Source organism: Fusarium subglutinans (genome assembly GCF_013396075.1).
Source record: "Fusarium subglutinans strain NRRL 66333 chromosome Unknown NRRL66333_c0000024, whole genome shotgun sequence".
In the NCBI taxonomy this organism is placed as follows: domain Eukaryota; kingdom Fungi; phylum Ascomycota; class Sordariomycetes; order Hypocreales; family Nectriaceae; genus Fusarium; species Fusarium subglutinans.
Window position 1 is genome coordinate 134,179 of NW_023502087.1, and position 20,858 is coordinate 155,036.

Genomic DNA, 20,858 nt, shown 5'->3' on the forward strand with positions numbered 1-20,858 from the left:
TCAAGTGGGAGGCTCTATACCAATTCGAAGTGGCAAAGTCACCTTGAATCGGGGTTGTCTTGTCTTGCGGTTAAAGAAGGTTAAACAACGAAACCCTTTTAAGCTTATATTGCCCTGACCATCGTACCCTTTCGTTTAACCTCTGCACGCGAGGAAGCGAGTGTAAAGCATCTCTTGTACATACAATCGAGTATGCTGTAACTCTTCGGTTGTCCCACCTGAAAGATCATGTACGAAGACAAATCTGGTAGCGGATGACTTGAGTTTCGGTTGTTTGACAGCATCGTAGAGATCGGCGTGTTGGATCCTGCTTGTGTGCCATAATAGAATGAATCCAATTGGATCTGGTTTCTAGTTTAAGGCTCCAAAACGAATGTTGATCGTCGTTCAACAACACTTACTCACTTCACAGCAGGTTGTGTCATAAGCTACTGAAATTGAATCGTGATTCACAACATGCTCAGTGGTTGAGATACCAAGAGGAATGTATGAGATTGCGTACAAGAACAGAGGAAGCATGTGGTCCCACCAAATTCACGAAACTTGTTTTCGTAGCGCGTTATGTGTAAGTGATGAAGACAGAGGTCGTGAGTTGGCGGGATAGCTTTGGTCAGAGAAGGGAGTTGCAGAGATTCTGTTAACACAGGTCCATTCACCCCAATGCCCTTTGGTCTTTGCGAGAAAGCGATTCTCGAGGGGTGTAGGTAGGTATTTGATCGAGTTACCAGTAAATTTCTTACGTTGGTGGCCGACTCGAGTTACTGTTTGACGCAATCAACAATGGGGGTTTATGAGAAGGCTAATCATCGTAAGTTAACCATAGAAACATCGATGATTGAGCTGTTCTGGATTCAAGATGAGGCAGCTTGAGATACCTAGGTGAAGTAGGTACTAGGTACTACCTAGGTACCTACCTTAATCCACCTCCGGGCACTTACACCTCACGAAGGACGATACGTACCTCTCTGCCTCTTCATGTATCGGCCCACACCGGGACGGCTAAACCTTGGGCCAAACACACCAATCATCGACGTTGATTTTGCAAGCAGCTCCAACTCGAATTGTAATGCTCGCTACGACGGCGACATTTTGACAAGATCCGGAACCGACGACCTTGGAAGCCCTCCCGCCTTCGCGACGACACCCGCTCCGCTCGCTCAGGAAAAGCACCCCTAAACTATTCACAATGGCGAGCAAGCTTACTCCCCTCATCCGCTCCGCCATCCGGCCGGTGTGCCGGGCTGGCCGCCCTCAGTCTCGCGCCGCCTTCTCTCTCACAGCAAGCCGACGAAGCGACACTCTCATGGTGGTAAGTAGGCCAATTGGCGCTGTCAATTGCGACCCTGGACCATAGATCACGGTAGATCTATCGGCGCGCAATTTCTAGCGATTTGAACCAACTTGTCTGACCTATGGCCGTATGACAGCATCGAAACACCGAGGACAACAACGCCGACATCCCCTTTAAGTTCAACGAGAAGAACCAGACCGTCATTGCCGAGATCCTCAAGCGATACCCTCCCCAGTATAAGAAGGCTGCTGTCATGCCTTTGCTAGACCTTGGCCAGCGCCAGCACGGCTTCACCAGCATCAGCGTCATGAACGAGGTCGCCCGTCTTCTTGAGATGCCTCCTATGCGAGTGTACGAGGTTGCCTCTTTCTACACCATGTACAACAGAACTCCCGTGGGCAAATATTTTGTTCAAATCTGCACTACGGTATGTTGTTTTTCTGCATGAAGGACGCCTTGGTCGATTGCAATTGCTTCACGCTAGTCTGGCGATGACGATTAGACGTCATTGAAGATTCCCGAATACTCTAAAAGCACAACCCACTAACAACGGCACCAATAGACACCTTGCCAACTTGGAGGCTGTGGATCCGATGTCATCGTCAAGGCTATTAAGGAGGAGCTCGGAATTGAGCAGGGCCAGACCACTGCCGACGGTCTCTTCACCATTCTCGAGGTCGAGTGCCTCGGTGCCTGTGTCAACGCTCCCATGATCCAGATCAACGACGACTACTACGAGGATCTCACCCCCGCCTCCGTGAAGGATCTCCTCAAGTCCCTTCGGGCACAGGCTACTGCTTCCGATCCTTCTACTGTCAACGTCCCCAAGCCTGGTCCTCTCAGCAGCCGAGACACATGCGAGAACAGTGCTGGCCAAACAAGCCTTAACGCGGAGCCCTGGGGAACCGAGACCACAAGGGCGGACCTGTAGAATTTTAACAATTATCTCTCTCATTTTTAGTTCAATAGCAAGAAATGCAAAAAGTGTCCGGCGGGAGGAGGCTTCTACTGTACATAACGTCATGTCAAATGCTTTCCCAGGTATAGAATGCGTGGATTCTCGTCAATGTTAATATGATATGCTGTGTGAAGTATTGCGTCTGCATAGGACTTTGTTTCTTCGTTCCAGTCATTCGTTTGATACAATTGCCAAAGAACATATTACGCCAAAAAGGAATACTACATCCATACCAATTACCTACTCAATCCCTCATCATTTTCACCTAAGAATCGCCCACACGCAAGATCCAACCGTCCCCAAGACGCTCATTGTTTTCACCTAAACCTCCCCAGATCAAAATGCCGCTCTCCTCAAGTTCAACCATCGGGGCGCTCGCAAGCCAGCCTCTCGCCACAGGCATCTCATCACTGTTATCATCGTCGTATGGCTCAAGATCAAGCTTCGTCCACTTTCCCTCACCTGTCTTACGGCCGACAGCTTGCCACATGGCAGCGGTAACGCTGGCGGCTGTCATGCCCAGAGGCGGAACCTGGAAAGCCCAGACATCGTTCAAGAACTTGCCTGCACCCTCGTGGCCTTCTGAGCTTGGGTCACGCTCACCCATGGTCAGGACAAGATATTCGTATCCAGCCCCTGAAGTAATTGCCTCCAAAGATGCGACACTTCGGGGTTCAGGCCAGATCTGATCTGGTTCAGCGTGGATTTCAGTCGAGTTGGTATTTGGATCACTCTCGAGAATGGTTTGCCAACCACCACGCGCGCGTACCGCAACTTCACCCTTGGTACCTCTATCATCAAAGGTCTCAACCTCGAGGTGGAGGAAGTCGAGTTGCCCTCCAAGCTCGCTTTGCCCGTCAAAGCCCCCGAAGCGGAACAGGCGGGTTTTGCTCACACAGATGGCACTGCCGCCTCGAGCAGGGCCTGGAGCAGCTGGAAGCTCAGTCCAAGTACGGTCATGGACGTTGAAGGCCCAAATATCATTGGTGCGCTCGCCACTGGTGAGGCATCCAGCATGAATGAAGAAGGTACCGTAGCCATCAGACTCCTCATCCACAGCATCTTCAGCCACATTACCAACAACAGGAGCCTGAGGAATGCCCGTCTTAGAGGTGTCTCCGAGTGCCCACTGCCCCCAGGTCTCAGGTTCTTTGGGCCGCTTAGGAGCAAAGTCTCGGGGCCGGTCGATCGATGTGGCTGTGTGATAGCTTCGCGGAGCGGGCTGGGGCACGATTGCACCACCTGGAACGACAGGGGCAGGGTCAAGATATGTCCATGTGTTGGAGCGAGTGTCAAAGACCCAAACTCGGCCACCTTCGTTTAGAGGTCGCATATCGGGACCTCCGCGACCACCGAAGAGAAAGATACGGGACCCGATGACAGCAGTAGCATGGCCGACTCGTGAAGCTGGGACATCGCCTAATTCCGATTTTTCTGGACCAGCAGGCTGCTTACCTTTGGACTTGCTCTCAGCCTCTTCATCTGAGGATTCGTCTTCTTCTTCTTCATCATCATCATCTTCTTCTTCTTCGTCATCCTCCGCAAGAGAAACCTCGTCGAGCTTTTTCTCGATCTCCTCTTCGGCTGGCTTCTCGTCGGACTTGACTGGCTCCGGGGCCTTTGGCTGAACGGGTTGCTGAATCTCAGCCTTCTTCGGCTGGGCATCTGGCTTGGCTGGGGATGCCTTGATCTTGAAGTAGTCGGCTCCAGCCGAAGACCAAGGCAAAGTTACGACATGCATAATATTATCGACGGGCTTTCGGGGCTCGATCTCCCCGCCAAAGAGGTAAGCGGTTCCGTGGACAATATTGAGAGAATGGGAAGAACGGGGAACTTCAGGGACATCAATGCGCTCCCATGTCCCTTTCATAGAACTCTTCTTCTGGTGAGTTGCTGAGGGAGCGGGTGGAACGGAAGGCATGGGCATCGAGGGGAGGTTTTGCTGGACATTGTGGAGGAGGTCGGTGGTACGACGCTTGAGTAGAGAGAAAGATTCCATGATGATGGATATGGGCCTGAGGGCCGATAGGTGTGAGCAATATTGGTGTTTAATTGATGTTGTAGGTTTATGTGCACATGGACTGAATGAATGGGATGATGCAGGAGGAGAAAATGGAACATGCAAGTCCAGTCAGCGGCGGGGGGGAGCTTACCTACAGTAGGTACGAAGTGAGATGATGCTGGCGATAATGACGGGGATGACGTAGGCGCGTTTACGTCCATTTACAAGGGTCTCTATGGGTACTAAATTATAGATCTTGGGGACCATAATGAGGCACTCACTCTCGGCCCCGAATCTATTACAAGCTCGACTCCTTAATCCCTTCATGGCAATGCAAAAGCTGGGCTCTTTGTGTCGATGCATGTGATGCAGGCCATGCTTTGCATTGGATCTACGGGCTGAGCTTGCAGCGGACAAGACGGATGTTCAAGGGACCTGCGGGGTACAGTAATAATTAACTAGGGACCTAACGCAGTTCAATAGCTCTTAACTGGGGTTAGTCTAGCGGCGGAAGCTGTTGAGCTTGGGCTCAGCCAAGACGACTTGTAGGTACTAAGAAACTGTTCTCGATGGCAATTTTTCTGTCCTCTCCTCTCTTAGACCACTCCCTTGTAGAGAATCATACCGAGTCGGATAGGTCCTGTTTTACAGAAGGAGGCATCAAAGCCTCGATTAACTGCCCGAGAAAATACTACTTAGTGGCAGTGCAAGCTAAAAAGCTGACATACCGCATTGAAGCGGAGCTACAGCTTCAGCTCTAGAGACTCGACTCCTGTTGAATCGCGATTGTCCTGGTCGTGAAAAGGGTAACTGAAGATCCGAGGTAGATCAAGAATGAACCAGCGAACGGATTAAACAGTAGCTGAGAAACAAAGCATTGTTTTGCCTTATTATCGATTCAACTTCTAAAAATTGACGCCCAGTCTATTTCAAGAAGCAAGGATTATCAACCCCCCATGTCTCACTGCTCTGGGGCCATTGGCTGCCCCCGAAACAAGCAGATTTCCTCTCAGACTCTGGGCGATGAGATGCAGGCAAGTGAAATGAGCAGCTGAAGCGGCAGATCGCCAGCGGTTCGCCAGTATCAGCAGACTGGACGCCTTCAGCTTTCATTTCTCGGCCCTCCAGGCCATATATACAGACGATTCCGACAAGAAAAACGCCTGTTCATCTGTATAGTAGTCGCAATCAGCCTCATAAGCCTCTCGTCTCACGCGCCGAGCCGCCAGTCTGCCTTCTGAGACGCTAACGCTCCGCACACATGGATGAGATATACCACAAGATCGCCGAGTTCAATTCACGGCGAATCGTCCAAACGCACGACGTGCTCTCATTCAAGTACAGTGAGCTTTGGAGAAGGGATGATACTGGCATTGTCGACTACCATGAAGGAATCACTACAATACCTGATGTCGCCTCCTGGCTGGCCATAGAGACGCGAACAGGTACAACAGGACCAGAGTCGTTGATTCTGCGCCTGATATGGCCCAAGTTCATCCTCGACGATAACTGCGTTGAGCTTCCCGAAGATACCAAGAATCAGATTCTAGATAAGTTTGGTCTTGAGCTTGCATATAGTTACTTCTCGAGTTGTGTCGCGGGCGTCAATGCCTTTCCCGAGATTGTCAAGTCTGAAGCAAACCACCAGGCCTACACTTTTTGCTATGCGCCTAAACTTGCGTCTATATGGTCGCATACTCGTTTCAGGCCACCTTCTTTGCGATCAGGTGTTACATACGGCATGATCCTGGCTGGCGATAAAGAGCAGCATTATTTGAAGAAGCTTCTCAAGAGCAAAAGCAAATGGAGCCTTAGCACAGCAAGCCATGCCATGTTTCCTGCATTCCTCTTTGCTTTCATGTTCCATGGAGAGATCGAGGTAACGCAAAACAACATGAAGCCTGGCATTCAGCAGATAGAAGCGCGGACAGGGTACTCAGACTTCAAGACTGAACGGAAACATATCGCGGCTGGTGAGCTAGGCACACTCAGCGCACAGATGAGCGGATTCGCAGTCCGCCTAGCGAGTACAGAAAGGAAGGATAAGACGCTACAGATGCTTCTCGAGTTTGTCCAGCAACGACTGAGCCTTGGCCGAAGCTCGAACCCTGAAGCAGACAAGCTGATGAAGAACCATGTCGGCGTTCTCCAGAAACGGTTGATGATGCAGGCCATGGACAGGGAGTATACCTTGAAGAGAGTGCAAATCCAAATCGATGTGGTATGTCGGCCCTAAAGAGAGGTGCACCACAAGGATGCTGACGTTTTGCCAGTTGAATAATCTCATATCGGAGAACTACAGCCTTTCCAACTATATCATCTCCATATCTACTCTTCGCGACGCTGCTTCCATGAAGACACTGGCGTTTGTGACAATGTTCTTTTTACCAGGCAGTTTCATTTCGGCTCTCTTCTCGACCGATCTCTTCGATTGGGACAGTGCGCAAGCTGACGGAGGAGATATCGGGATCAAAACCACACCGCAGTTTCGATTATACTGGGCCGTCACCATACCACTTACCCTCATCACGTTTATACTATATTTTATGTGGGCTGAGTTTTCCAGCTTCGACCGGAGCCAAAGAAGAGAGCGGAGAAGATGGGGTTTTCCCAGAACTGAGAGTATGAAGGCTCAAGATCAAACCCGGTCACCGATGCAAGTACTGAAAGACCAACGCGAGCGTGTTAGTGAGGCGTATGCGATGGCAAAGAGGAGACAGACTGTCTTCGGACAAGGTGATAAAGATGAATCGATAGGTGCAAGGAATGAATAGGCCAAGTACTGATTATTGAAGACACCACTGGTGTCTACTGCCTTGGATTGTATGATAGCGACGTTTGGAGTTGATTAATGATTCGTATGTTAGGGAATATGACAGTGGAGGCGACAGACAGTCTCAATCATGGCGTTGTTGAAATAGCACAATGTGTACCTAGGTAGGTATGAAAGGAATAGAGGAAATGCTATGTTGATCTAAAGTTCGAGATCTTTTTTGCCCCGCGGTCGAGACTCTGACCCATGTAACAATTTAACAATCAACAATGGAAATGGAAATGGGCATCCAATACAATGGCATTCTCTTGTCCAGACCTTCCCTTTTCCATTTCTTCGGTCCAGCCGTTGAATCTCGATCCCATCTGTAGTACCTTACCTTCCTCGAGTCCCACATGACAGAGCTCAATTAGAGGCCGTTTTTAATGTGTCCAATCGTGTTGAAGTCGGGGTATACCTAACCTCCGACCACAAACATATCCGCCCGTAAGATCGAGACCTGGGCCTCTAACAAACTGATAGATAACTACAGTACATGCGAGAGAACCACATCCAGCCGGATCCCTTCTTCCCCTCATTCCCTTCCCTCTTCTCTTCTGTTTTTTTTTCTTTCTCTTTCTTATCTTCCTTCCTTTCTTCCTTCTACTCATTCTCTTATTTCGGCCGTGTATGTTTATCTGCGCCCGTTATTTTGAGGCGCCGTGACGGTTTTGCAAGCTTCATTGGAGGCTCGTGCTGTTACGATCGCCGATCTACGTCAGAATTGACTGGGAGTGACAAACTACCTAGTCACATCAGCAGCATCTCCAACGCAAAAATCAAAACAAAGCAGCACGATTTCCGAGGGCTTCGCAAGACGACAGGACGCGGTACATGGCAATAATGGCTTCTCGTTCAGCTTCAGGCACTACTAACCCAGCACCGGGGACCGTCGTGCCTGCGCAGCTCGGGTTCCTTGCCATCTTCAACCCCACGCTTGGCAATACCGACGAAACCATCGAAGATCAGATCGTCTACTATGCCTCTGTTACAACACAAGCCGCGCATAATAAGCGCAAGCGCACTCGTGGCCAACTGACCCAGAACATCTCCCCAGAAGAGCGAAACGAGCGTTTGCGACAGATTGGCCTTGCCCAGGGTATGGCTAGCTTCAGCCGCGGTTTTGCGAGCGGTTCAACGGTTGACACTATCGACACCGAGAAGTCAAGAGTCATACTACATGAACTCGAACCTGGCTGGTGGATTCTAGCAGTAAGAATACCATGACTTTTGTTGTCTTCAACGCCATACTCACCAATGACAATAGAGCATCGACCTTACCAAACTACCTCTCCCTCCTCGGCTCACTACTAAGAAGAGCGAAGCCGCCGAAGAACGATATGAATACTCCAGTCGCGAGATGAAACCCGCGAGCCTGTTGTTGCGCGATCTGCTACGAGCCCATAGCATCTTCCTCATGCATCATGACTCGTCATTGAGCGCCCTCTTCGTGCGTAACAAGAGAACCAAATTCATCACTATATTGAGTCGATACTGGGATCTCTACCTTTCGACCTGGAATGTCATGATGCATGGGAACCCAGCTCGTGACATTTTTGGGGGCATCCCCATTGCTGCCTCTGGTGAGCTGGGCGTAGGCGTCGGCGAGGAAGAACGCGGTAGCGGCGAGCGAGCCGTATTGGAAGGACTTGTCGGGAGAATAGAAGGGCTCGTCGATCTAGTCGTTTCGAAGTTCGGCGACTACAACCCCGAATCGCCTCCTCCAAATGACCCCTATGGCGACCCTGAGCAATGGTTAGGAACAGGAAGAGAACCTGGCCCCGATGACGGTGCCATCTTTTTGGGTACCGGCGCTCTGTCCAGAAAATCAGTGAGAGACGTTACTCACTGGATGGAGGATCTATACACTTGGGGCAACCACGCTTATGGTATCATAGAGAGCCCAACATCGGTTCGGCGCGCAAAAAGGCGACGGGCAGCGGATCGCCAGCAAGCGGCCCAGGATCAAACAAGGGCACCAGAGAGCGAACTCACGAAGTCCTCAGCCGGGAAACAGGCTGGGGAGAGTTCCGACAAAGACCGGCCCCAAATCCAAGAGACTGAAGATGGCAAACTGGAAAAGATGGTTAGCTATCTCAAGCTAGGTTATGGCACATACTGGTCTTTACCTGGCGGCACTGGTAGTAGCGATTCTTCTACCAAACAGCCCGAGAGTCCGCAGCAGGATCCTGAACCTCCTCAAGACACAACCAAACTGGCACGGCCCAGCCTCACGGAACGCACGCCTTCGTATGAAGCTGCTGGCCACTACTTGATTGGTTTAAAGGGGGAGATCAATGAAGATTATAGCGGAACCGAAAGTGGAAGTTCGGATGACGCTGGCGACGGGGCAAACAATTCTCGTACTGTCTTGCGAACTGTAAACATTGAGCTTGAGAGCGAGGCTCTAGATAGACCAGAGGCCATAACCGTGCGTGACTTTGAGCATCCGGCCAGTGCTCTCACGCAGTCGCAGGTGGTAGGGAATATGATACCTGGCTACGACTCCCACGATCTCAACAAGGCAAAGAAACTACGCGTTGTTGTCTACGTTAACCGACCATTCATGTTCACCTTTCTGTTCAATCTACGAACCGACTCCCTTGCTATGGATTCACTTTATCGCTCCCTTCACCATCAACTCTCTCCTTTACGCAAAGCTCTTCTCCTCTCAACAAGCTATCGTCCTGAACGTCCTGGGACCGATGCAGGTTCTGGCAGTAGCCACTCTGGAAACAACATATATGATCTCATCTGGGATCCCGTCTCGTTGACGGTTCATTCATCAATACCAAACATACCAGAAGTTTACGATGATACGGAACCGTGGTCCCGTCCTGATGCTCTTAGCACTCACCTTCACCTGGTCAATCTCTACATTGGTACTAGGTCACGTTCAACTGCTCTTGAGCGTACCGAAAAGTCCAGCCGTGGATGGTGGATCGTCTGGACACGTCTGCTCGATCGTCAAGAGGATGCTAGCACTGGGAATCTCTCTACAATTCACGAAGGCGGAGCTGGCCCAAATACAGACCAGGACACCTCACAAGATGAAGAAGAGAGGAAATATTCTGGACCCGATCCCCGGCATCCGGATGTTGCCAAGGAAATCTTCCTCATCCGCCGCGCAAGCGACCATGTCGGTTTCCGTACAGATTCCGCGGAGGGTGCAGGTAAGCTCGCTCAGGGCATCGGCGTCGATACACGCCGCTACGTGGAGGAACTATTGAGCCTGCTATGAAGGTTTCAGAATACACTGCATTCCACTAAATTCATGACTTACGCCTTCTTGGATGAGCACAAGAATACGCAGACGATAAATGCAGTACGACAGACGTCACGTATACATACGTATATGCATGTTACGCATACGCAACACGCGCGGCTGGGGCGAGTCTTGAGAGTCTGACAATGCCTATATTTCTACCCGTATCGATAGCTCGTATCCAAAACGCCTCCGTAAGGCATAGAATCATTAACTAGTAGCCAACCGCGTTTATTTTTACCCTTCCTTTCTCCCTTTCAAGACGGATCGGAATCCTTTTGTGCAACGCAGCCTACTTTCCAGTCCTCGCTTACGTGAATCCTCACTGAGGCCGAGGGATCATCGATAAAGTCCTAGCTGAAGGGAGTGGATTCATTAGACTACTCCAGCTTCAAGACAGTACCCTCCCATTCACCCCTGGATACGAGCTGTTTATTGACCAACCGTGCTATGACATCGACCACCGACAAGGAATTTGTTTTAGTGCAACAGTTCGTCCTTATGAACCCGAGCGATATTCATTAGCAGAGTCAATTTCCCCATTTCTGTTGGTTGATCGTTAAATGTTCAAGTTTCAGCTTAAACGAGAATTCATTCAAGTTGATCGCTGCCAGACCCTGTTAAAGACATGGGTTGGCAGAGTACGAGGTCGTTGTAGGGCCGTAGGCATGGAGTAGCGACCATAAAGCCAGGATCCCAAATTAAAAACCCGTTCGCTTCATCTGCCCTTAGATTAGAATCAAAATAAACAATGCTAGGCGACATGTCATAATAATTGAGGGGAAATCACATCACACAACATAACGTAACGTTATCAAAAGTGCAGTCCCTGATTGAGGGTGCTGTATTGTTTGTCTATCCGAACGGCGTATACAAAGTTTATGTACGTAGAAGTCGACGACTGTCAACCGGAGCTGATTCGCCCAAGAAACCAAAAACACCCCAATCCAGAATCTCCAGGTCTAGGTCCAAGTGGTACCCAAGTGCCTTTTTTATGTCTTACGCCCCAGCGCCTTCGGGGGTGAAGAGATTCCCGCTTCATGAAAAGTACAAGTCGTAAGAAAAGGGTATCCTTCGTATTGTTTTCATGATTCAAGAAAACGTGTTTGGCGTGGCGCTTAGTTGTTGAACCACCACTCGACCTCGGTGCGGCCAGAGTCGAGGCTGCCCCAGATCGTCTCGTAGACCTTTCGGCTGACATCGATGTCGTCCATAGCGCAGCCCATACACTTATCGACGACGGTAGCCTGGCAGGTCTTGCCATTGGCCTTGATAGTGATGGTCTTGCCGCACATGGGGTTGTTGTTGGAGAGCTCGCCCATGAGGAGGTGGGAGAGAGCGACAACGTTGATAGAGTCATCCTTGCCAGTGTCGTCCTGACCGCAGGCACCTTGACCAATATCGTAGTAGGTGAACTCACCGTTCTTGGTGTCAGAACCGCCAGAGGAGCTACTGCCAGAGGAGCTACCGCCTGAGGAAGGTTTGGCAGCCTTTTCCTGCTGAACGGGAGCGACCTCAGTCTCGGGCTCGGTCTCCTCCTTGGGGGCCGAGACAACAGCCTTGGGGGCCTGAGTGGTGGGCTTAGGGGCAGGAGCCTGGGTAGTGGGCTCGACGGGAGCGACATATTGAGAGGTAGGCTCAGCAGCAGCCTCGGCCTCAGTGGTGGTCTTAGGAGCAGGAGGAGGAGTGTAGACGCTGGTGACCAGAGTAGTGGTAGGGACGGGAGCAGGCTTCTTCTCCTTCTTGGGAGCAACCTTCTTGGGGGCGGCCTGAGTTGTCTCGGGCTGAGGAGCAGTAGTAGGCTCGGCCTCAGGTCGGACCCAGACGGTGGTAGTAGCGTCGACCATCTTGGTAACGTACGCGATCTCAGTCACCCACTCAACCTCGGTGACAACATCGCGCTTCTCGTTCTGGTGGTGACGGCGGTGGTGGTTTCCGTGAGGGTTGGCATGGGGCTGGGCAACAGCCGCAGCGGCGAAGAAGGCGGAAGCAAGAGTAAAAGACTTCATGTTGATATATGGATAGTTTGTTGTTGTTGTTGTTGTTGTTGTTTTCGAGTTCTGTTATTCAACCAAAGAGTGGCTGTAGCTGTGGTACGTCTGGTGTGTAGACGAAAGGGTATCTCAACGCGATGGATTGCTAGGCAAAGGAAGGATGGTTTCGATTCTGTTCCACAGGAATGAATCTATTCAAAAAAGAATTGAAGGAATGGACGTTGATCGTCGTGTGAGGGAATGTGTGCGTGAGAGAGAGAGAGTCCTGCTCAGTGCTCAGGTGGGAATGAGTGGTGTTTGAACTCGAAGAGATCGTAGGTGAAGAAACGAAACAAGGGGAGGAACCGACTCTTCCTTTAATACTACGCCTCGCCGTAAAAGACGGCGCCGGCTCATTATGCTAGTTCTTAAAAGACTTGGCTTTAAACTAGTACCTTACTCTTAGTCTTAGCCAGGTACCGAAGATTGGAGGTGTGCCATCCATAACCAGCGCTGAACGCAGTGTGTCCGCAAGCAACCCGCTGGAACTTGTGAGTCAAGGGTACCGCAACGTAGGCAAAAGAACCACAGGCAGCGGCGTACCGGATTCATCCCCGGTAGTGGGAGCTGAGAGGGAGTTCCGTTTTGGGGGGGCCTGGCCACGCGTGGTTTTTTCCCAAAGAAATCCACCCACAAGCAGAGCCCACACACCCAATTCCAAGCCAGTCTTTCTCGTGCCTGGCCTTATTCCAAGGTTAATGGTGGAGACGAAACGGGCCACAGCACGGACGTGGCAAGCTGCCATCTCTTTCGCTCCTCAGGAGGTTTTCACCGGGCCATTGGGATCTGCTGGAGCCAGCCATAAAACACTTCCCTGAACCATGCAAACGGTCTGCCCTAACAGCTACGTAAAAAAAAAGCCAGAGCGCTACACAGCCTGAGAAGGAGGCCTGCGGAGAGGACAAGGAGAAGCAAAATCAACCCTGTCGCCCTTCAGGGGTGCCGTGGCACCATCAGGGGGCATTCATTGTATTGTGATGCAAAGTTGATCGCCAGCCTCCTCGTTCAGAACAGACTCAAAGCCCGTCCTCAATCAGCTAAGTTAGCTGCTTCATCTGAGAACGGCTTTGCGGGGAGTACGGAGTAGCGACTCACGTATTGCGGGCCGCGTCATCTCAGTATAGCGAAGTTGGAGAGGTATTGAACGGAATCATCAAACAACTTGATTTTTCATCCCGCACCACCTTTACGGAGAACGCACGCGGTCCAGTGGTCCGACTCAAGGCATGTTTTCTCACACAGGATGTTGTGATTGGTCAATCTGCAAGGGGCCGCCCTGTCGTCAGCTTCCGAGTTAGATCTTGTCAGGGCTAAGAGGCAGCCAATGACAGTCTATATGTGCCTGACGATGGCGGGAGGTCTGCAGAGCGAGAAAACAAGGAACATCTGACACTCATGGAGGATCAAAGTTGGTGGAGGGGGAGACACAGTAAATCGATCTCTGAGTTGTCCTGTTCGCTGGCGCCCTGTGCCTGGCCCGAAACGCAGAGGCTTGAGAGGCTTGAAAGCACTCAACGAGCCAACGTGCATCCGGGAGGTGTGGAGGACGCCATACGCCAAGTTGAAACAAGACCCATTTCTTCCCAGGTTCAGGGCAACGTTTTCATATGGTAGTCTGGGTGCCACCTCATCCACTCATCCATCAACGACCCAACAACTTGCCTTTGCTGACATGGCTTGCAGCAATAGAAGCCTAGAAGCGTACGGAGTACATAAGAAAGTACCAGGAAACCCGGTGGTGTGAGGGAAATAAAAAGTCTTCTTTGCCGCCTTCTCTTGCTGGGTCGTTCGGCATAATGTTGGCGCCAATGCATGCGTGACGTTCTCACTTATTGAGTCGTGCTCCAAGTCATTATTCCCTTTGCTTACTTCGTTGTCTGTGTGAACATATATGCGCTTTCACTGTGATGCGATGTGATGAAAATCTTACGGTGTGCTTGAAATTTCTTGAGAAAGATGCAGGCCACCATGACTTGGTTTTCTCTGCTAATAAGCACAGACTTCATTGGTCCACCTTGTACAGTGTCTTTTATTGCAACAAAGACGATAGACAAGTCTCAGACACATGTCGCTCGGAGGATAGTCTGTAACGCAGGTATGGATGCTCTGCATTTCTATTCTCTCTTCCACGAATTCCGAACCCTCGGATCGGGGGCAAAGTCAACAGTTTGAGGGCTCATGTACCTCCATCATAACGACACATACTCGGAGCAATACTGGAGGCGGACTATCATGAGTCGACTCAAGAACCCTTGCCGATGTTACATTGAAGTCCTGTTGGTCAGACTTACTATGCAGGTCCTGTCAGCGTCACTGTGTTTCCTCATGAAAGCATCCAGTCGGGTCTCCGCGTCAGGACTTAGCGATGCATGGATAGTTTTCAGCCGTATGCCAACAAAGATGCTGTGTAGACAAAGTGTTCCTTGACCTTTTCATCATCTTGACAGTTGAGTTTGACTTTCTTTTTTGGTTTGGCTTGTGGTCGAGCGGCTGGTGAAAGAAAAGAGGAAAAGACCCTGGCGCTGGAAAACTGGCCTATCCTCGTCGAATATTTCTTCGACCTTAAACGCTTTCTTGGCCATTTTGACAAAGGTCATGTCCGCGCGTCTCCTCTTCTTGAAACAAAAGTACACGACAGCTGCGGGGTTAAGCTCTAATAGAGCCTTAAGCGTAGACATCAGCAGAGGGAAGGCAGGTTCGAAATAGACACATTCGCCAGCCAATATCACGTCTGGCTTTTGCTCCAGCACGGCAGCTGGTAAGTCCTCGCCCCTATATGGACAGACCAGTCAGCTTGGTGGCTCGCCCTCATCTGAGCAGGGGATTGGTACGGCAGAGCAGGATGTTACACATGACAATAAATTCGAATTCACGTACCAGTTGAGTACCATCGCCTTGGCTTTGTCTTGTAGGTTGTTCAGCTCGATGTTGTGCTTCATCAGCTCAAACATCTCCAGCTGGTCCGTCACTAACAACTGATTCTGAAGCTGACATTCTAAGGCGATGGCAAGGCCGATGAGACCGCCGCCAGCTCCAAGTTCCAATCTATGGCCAACGAGTCAGCAAGTCTACTCCGTCTTTGGTTATACTCACACTGTCTATGCAGACCAAGACAAAGGACCCGGTCCAAGTCACATGCATGCGATAGCAGTGTCGAAGTTGAAAAAAGAGCGCGAAACTCACATCCGAGCGTCAGCAAGACGGTCTTTGTGGTAACGCAACATATGCTTGCCGAGAAGCATTCCCGCGGGCCACGTTTGCCCACCACAACCAGATCGCACATCTTCGTGCACCTTGAGAGGACTGGAGAGAACGCCATCGAAATCGACAGTCGCAACACCACTGGCCTTGGAGGACGGCAATGGAGCGATGTCCTCGCTGATGGTGACCGCGTCCATCAAAGGGGACGATGGTGGACTGCTCATCGCGAAAGAATTGTCGCTGCTCAGGCCTTCGATTTCAGTCCCTTGACTTTTGCAGAGGGTCAAAAAAATTAATAATAAGAAATAGACTACACGGAGTAGTCGGATCTATCACGACTAGTTGCCCTCAAGGGATAGTGTTGAAAGTCGAAGGGATATCGATGCAGTGGAGCTTGAGAGGCGCTGCCCTGCAGGTAAAGCGAGGAAGATGGTTCTGGTCTATTGGATTCAAATGAAGCAAGAGGAATAACTTTCTTTGGCTTTGCTCAGGCAGGTAGGTAAGTTACTCCCTCTTGCACCTGCTAACCTAGAATAAGATAGCCTTCTATCGAGTATCTGCGAAAAGCATAGGTAACTGCCCTGTGTGTCACCTGCAGATTTTTTCCCTTCTAATCACTGGAACCTACCTACCTAGGTACCTACTGAGGTATGGCATCTCTTCCTGGGTACTCGGCTGCTCCTCTTTTGCCTCTTCTACTTGATGCTGATTAGGTAGATAGACTGCTTCTTTTTCCACTTGCATACGTGTGCGATCCAGACTCAAATAGACCCTTTTATTTTTGTTGGCTGTCACCATCGATCAAGGGTGCGCGCACTATCCGTACATCCTCCGCTTAAAGTCATCGAAACAGTTGAGCGATTGGCCCGTTAAAGGCTCTGCGGGACTGGCGATAACGACTGAACTATCCCAAAACTCATACTCCGTTTCGATAAGGGCTCCTCCACAAATAAATTCGCCGAGTCGCCCTTTAATTAACAACAAGAGAAATCGGGTGTGATCCACTGCTGCCTCACTCGAGTGAGTGTTGCTACTAAGAAAGCTGAAAGCTGATAGATCCCAGGGTCGATTCATGTTGCATCAGGTTGACGATTCCCAGGGAATGGCCCATATGGTAATATCAATACTCGATGGCCATGCTGAGTTTAATGTTCAAGGGAGGCAGGCGTTACATGATATCATAGCCAATATATGCTCTTTCAACAACACCATTGCTAATTATTGACTCTCCCTCTCCAGCCTTCTTTCCCTAGCTCGATGGAGCCAGTATCCCGTCAACCTCATGATCACTATGTCGAGTTTTTCATAATCATCATGCCGAGTGGCTACGATGTCTCACCAGCCTCTCTGGGCTGCCAGGCCTTCCATAGGAATGTGACTACAGCTGTATCAGCCTGCAGTACGGAGTACCGTTCCTTTGGTTATACCCGCCACACGTCAATGTCTCTCTATCCCACGGGAAGTTCTAGTTACCCTGAGACATCTTGCCTCCTCTTGAAATGGACGAATGGATTCAACACCAGCTAGACCAGTTCCCTTAATTGACTATCACCACCAATTTTTCTCCCGTGGTCCAAAGAGACTCAGTGGAGAAGCTATACAGGAATGAAGGGCTCAGTATTCCTCTAGTTCAAGTCTTCAGCTTGCCAGCCATCAATATGTCATTCACGATATGCCTTCGTACGGTCGTCTGTCTCCCAGCCTGCCTGTTTCTCACTTCTCTTTCCTTCATCCTTTCGGCTCTATTCAGCGATTTCCTATTCACCTGGATGGCGTTTCATGTTATTCTATTCGTACTCCAACACTGAACAGTGTATTGTCATGTCACGATGACTTCCTTCATACTCGCTGTTCTTCTTCTCACCCTCTCAGGACTCGCAAGATCTCAGCCAACAATAAACTACCCGATTAACTCTCAGTTACCACCAGTAGCCCGGGTAGATGAACCCTTCTCTTACGTCTTCTCTCGTTACACATTTCGCTCAGACTCCAAAATATCATACTCACTTGGGGATGCGCCAAAATGGATTTCTATCGACAGCAAAGATCGCCGTCTTTATGGCATCCCGACCAACGACACCGTTCCCAGTGGCGATGTGGTAGGCCAGACAGTAGAGATCATTGCCAAGGATGATTCTGGCTCGACGTTGCTAAGTTCGACTCTGGTCGTGTCTAGGAACAAAGGCCCCTCCCTAAAAACACCACTTCTGGAGCAGATTAAAGATTTTGGCGACTATTCGCCGCCCTCATCACTAATCTCGTATCCTTCTACGGAGCTCAGATTTACTTTCGATGCCGACACATTTGAATACCAGCCCAACATGATCAACTATTATGCGACTTCCGGCGATGGCAGTCCCTTGCCTGCTTGGATGAGGTTCGATGCTGGCTCATTGACATTTAGTGGCGAGACACCTCCTTTCGAGTCACTTATCCAGCCTCCTCAAACTTTTGACTTCCAGCTTGTCGCTTCAGACATTGTTGGCTTCTCTGCCGTATCAGTTGCCTTCTCTGTCATTGTGGGTAGACACAAACTCAGTGTCGACAACCCCAACATCACTCTGAACACTACCAGAGGGAAGAAGCTTGCGTATAGAGGGCTTGCAGATGGCATCAAGCTTGACAACAAACCTGTGAAGATCGACGGCATTGATATTTCAACAGACGGTTTGCCGGACTGGCTGTCCCTGGACAAGAAAACATGGGATATCGAGGGAACACCAGGGAAAGGCGATCATTCAACCAACTTCACCATCACACTCCGCGACTCACACCAAGACACACTCAACATATACGCCACTGTCAATGTCTCGACTGCTCTATTTCGCTCAACTTTTGACGGTATAAAGGTCGAGGCTGGAAAAGATGTCGATCTTGATTTGCGGCCCTATCTCTGGGACCCTGATGACATTGACCTTCAGATTTCAACCAAACCGAAGAAAGATTGGCTAAAGCTTGATGGCTTTAACATCACCGGGAAGATCCCAGTATCGGCTTCAGGAGATATAAGTATTTCTGTCACAGCTTCGTCAAAGACTTTAGACGACACAGAGACCGAGGTTCTAAATTTGAGCGTCACACCCTTCGAGTCGACATCCACATCAACAACTCGGTCTCGCACTTCATCAACATCTACGGGCACGTCTACTTCTGTCGCGCCCACCGAAACCTCTTCAGAGCCTGATGTACAGTTGTCTGACTCAGATGGGAGTCTGACAACCGGTACCCTCCTCCTCGCGATTCTTCTGCCTCTTCTGGTCGTCATATTTCTTTCTATGCTGCTTGTTTGTTGTCTCCTTCGCCGCCGCCGCAAACGGCAAACATATCTCTCGTCCAAATTTCGCCATAAGATCTCCGGGCCTGTCCTAGAGAGCCTTCGTGTTAACGGGGGCTCGGCGGCAATGCGAGAGGCCGACAAGGTCGAGATCATAGCAGCTGCAGGTAAACAACCACGCCGCCCGATAAGGACACCCCATTCCGAGATGGATTCGGAAACGCTGGTTATGGTATCTCCAACATTGGGGTTCATGGCCACACCTCTTGTTCCTCCGAGATTTGTCGCTGAAGATTCTAACACCAGTGTATCTCGGTCCCTCGGTACAACCAACAGTGAGGACGAAAGAAGGTCCTGGGTCACAGTTGGAACTGCAACTGCAGGGCGGCCAAGCCGTGACTCTTTGAGGAGCCAACGATCGAACTCAACATTATCACAGTCAACTAGCCAGCTGATACCACCTCCGGTATTTTTATCAGATGCAAGGCGAAGGTCTTTTATGGGAGGCAACGATGCAGCTGACCCCTCGCTCAATGGTCTCCCTAGCATCCAATCTCAAAGAGCATTGTTCCAGCAGGGCTCTGACTACTACACGAGTGGCAATGAAAGCTCATTGGCCTTCGCTTCTTCGCATCTTTCCAGTCCAAGGCTTTTGACCAGGATTCCAACGCGAGGGCCAGATACTGGGCTCGGTTCTCAAGCCTCAGTGGGTGATGGTGAGGGCCCTTCAATAGGGGCAACCCAGAGCCTTCCAGCATTGAGACGACCGGAGCTAGTACGTCTGTCCACCCAGGAACTTCTAGGAGAAGATCTTGGCCCCAGCAACAGGCCATGGTATGATTTGGAGGCACCCAGAGGACCTTTCAATGACCCTTCGTTTGGTTCCGGGGAGAACTGGCGTGTGTACGAATCCCAGCGCGATGGAACAGGCGCATCATATCACCAGCTTGTGGATGAGTCACCTTTCCATCCACTTCGACCAAGCACAGCGATGAGTTCGAGCCGCGATGGAGCACAGCCCGGAGAGCGGGCAAGCTCGGAGCTTATGTCTCCAAGCCAATGGGGAGATGCTCAAAACAGCATCAGGGGATCATTGGCGTCTTTACGGCAAGGCTTGGGGCATTCGATGAGCAAGTTGTCTCGCTTGAGTGTCGATCCTCTCAGCGTTCCTGGCAGCAGACACTCGAAGCCGGCAGGAAACTCGTCGGTGAACTGGAGAAGAGAAGATTCAGGCAAGTCAGAAGGTGGCAGCTATGCCTTTCTCTGATGATAAGGACAGTTGAGTTGAAGTCCTGTATTGTTGATATATATGTTGGAGCATGAGATACCCTGGCGCTTTGTATTTGTTATGGTATATTGATACTTTCTTTTCTTTTCTTTTCCTTTTTCCTCTTTGCCGTATTCCTTGGAAAAGGGTGATTTTGGTGTTGTTCTCTCTATAGATGGGGTCTCCGAAAACGTGTTTGGTCTAGATTAGTAACACAAGTCCTCAAACGACAATCATAATCTCATTAGATAAATAACAAACTCTTGATACCTTGGATATTGGCAAGTGACACACGAAACGACACCAAGATGTTTTGCACTATAAGGACAGATGTGCAAAACCAGTTTTCAATGGTTGATAGTTCAGGGTAGGCTAAACTGTTTTTATGCAGATCTCATATATATGTAGTTTTGTACCATCAGAATTGACGGCTTCATGTTCAGACCTATCCCTTCTTAAAAATTGAAAGTTACCTGAATAATACAATGTAAACCCTTTGCTTGAAGACGGGCTCCCTGGTTCCCAGTCTCTCTGGACCTTAAGCCTCGGGGATAGCATCATGCTCTAACAAAAAAGTGACCAGCCACAACCGCAGCCACAGCCCTACCTAGGTACTAACTATCAATCGATACCTTGAGCACGCACGGATGGGGATAAGAAACTGGGTTTTGTAATTTTTGGAGCCGGACCGGACCGTCATTGAGGGAAGGGCACGCGACCTAACCTGAGGCTTTTGTGTAGCATCCGATCAAATC

At 50.1% G+C, this 20,858-nt stretch overlaps 7 protein-coding genes across 7 annotated transcripts; 4 read left to right on the forward strand and 3 right to left on the reverse strand.

The window, feature by feature from the left end:
* Nucleotides 1–1,186: 1,186 nt before the first annotated feature.
* Nucleotides 1,187–2,222, forward strand: FSUBG_2734 (NADH-ubiquinone oxidoreductase 24 kDa subunit mitochondrial; the record flags this gene model as incomplete). Its single annotated transcript, XM_036680539.1, has 3 exons — nucleotides 1,187–1,309; nucleotides 1,428–1,718; nucleotides 1,854–2,222. 3 exons carry the CDS (start codon nucleotides 1,187–1,189, stop codon nucleotides 2,220–2,222), a joined length of 783 nt encoding a protein of 260 aa, XP_036541754.1.
* A 292-nt stretch (nucleotides 2,223–2,514) lies between these two features.
* Nucleotides 2,515–4,248, reverse strand: FSUBG_2735 (nitrile-specifier 5; the record flags this gene model as incomplete). The annotated part of the gene is made up of 1 exon (XM_036680540.1): nucleotides 2,515–4,248. One exon carries the CDS (start codon nucleotides 4,246–4,248, stop codon nucleotides 2,515–2,517), a length of 1,734 nt encoding a protein of 577 aa, XP_036541755.1.
* A 1,264-nt stretch (nucleotides 4,249–5,512) lies between these two features.
* On the forward strand, nucleotides 5,513–7,025 carry FSUBG_2736 (uncharacterized protein; the record flags this gene model as incomplete). Its single annotated transcript, XM_036680541.1, has 2 exons — nucleotides 5,513–6,472; nucleotides 6,525–7,025. The coding sequence occupies 2 exons, from the start codon at nucleotides 5,513–5,515 to the stop codon at nucleotides 7,023–7,025; spliced, it is 1,461 nt and encodes a 486-aa protein (XP_036541756.1).
* An 881-nt stretch (nucleotides 7,026–7,906) lies between these two features.
* Nucleotides 7,907–10,304, forward strand: FSUBG_2737 (uncharacterized protein; the record flags this gene model as incomplete). Its single annotated transcript, XM_036680542.1, has 2 exons — nucleotides 7,907–8,275; nucleotides 8,331–10,304. 2 exons carry the CDS (start codon nucleotides 7,907–7,909, stop codon nucleotides 10,302–10,304), a joined length of 2,343 nt encoding a protein of 780 aa, XP_036541757.1.
* A 1,142-nt stretch (nucleotides 10,305–11,446) lies between these two features.
* On the reverse strand, nucleotides 11,447–12,337 carry FSUBG_2738 (rasp f 7 allergen; the record flags this gene model as incomplete). Its single annotated transcript, XM_036680543.1, has 1 exon — nucleotides 11,447–12,337. The coding sequence occupies one exon, from the start codon at nucleotides 12,335–12,337 to the stop codon at nucleotides 11,447–11,449; it is 891 nt and encodes a 296-aa protein (XP_036541758.1).
* Nucleotides 12,338–14,796: 2,459 nt separating this feature from the next.
* FSUBG_2739 (N2 N2-dimethylguanosine tRNA methyltransferase) lies at nucleotides 14,797–15,786 on the reverse strand (the record flags this gene model as incomplete). Its single annotated transcript, XM_036680544.1, has 3 exons — nucleotides 14,797–15,133; nucleotides 15,239–15,406; nucleotides 15,545–15,786. The coding sequence occupies 3 exons, from the start codon at nucleotides 15,784–15,786 to the stop codon at nucleotides 14,797–14,799; spliced, it is 747 nt and encodes a 248-aa protein (XP_036541759.1).
* A 1,605-nt stretch (nucleotides 15,787–17,391) lies between these two features.
* FSUBG_2740 (Axial budding pattern 2) lies at nucleotides 17,392–20,103 on the forward strand (the record flags this gene model as incomplete). Its single annotated transcript, XM_036680546.1, has 1 exon — nucleotides 17,392–20,103. The coding sequence occupies one exon, from the start codon at nucleotides 17,392–17,394 to the stop codon at nucleotides 20,101–20,103; it is 2,712 nt and encodes a 903-aa protein (XP_036541760.1).
* Between the last annotated feature and the right edge of the window lie 755 nt (nucleotides 20,104–20,858).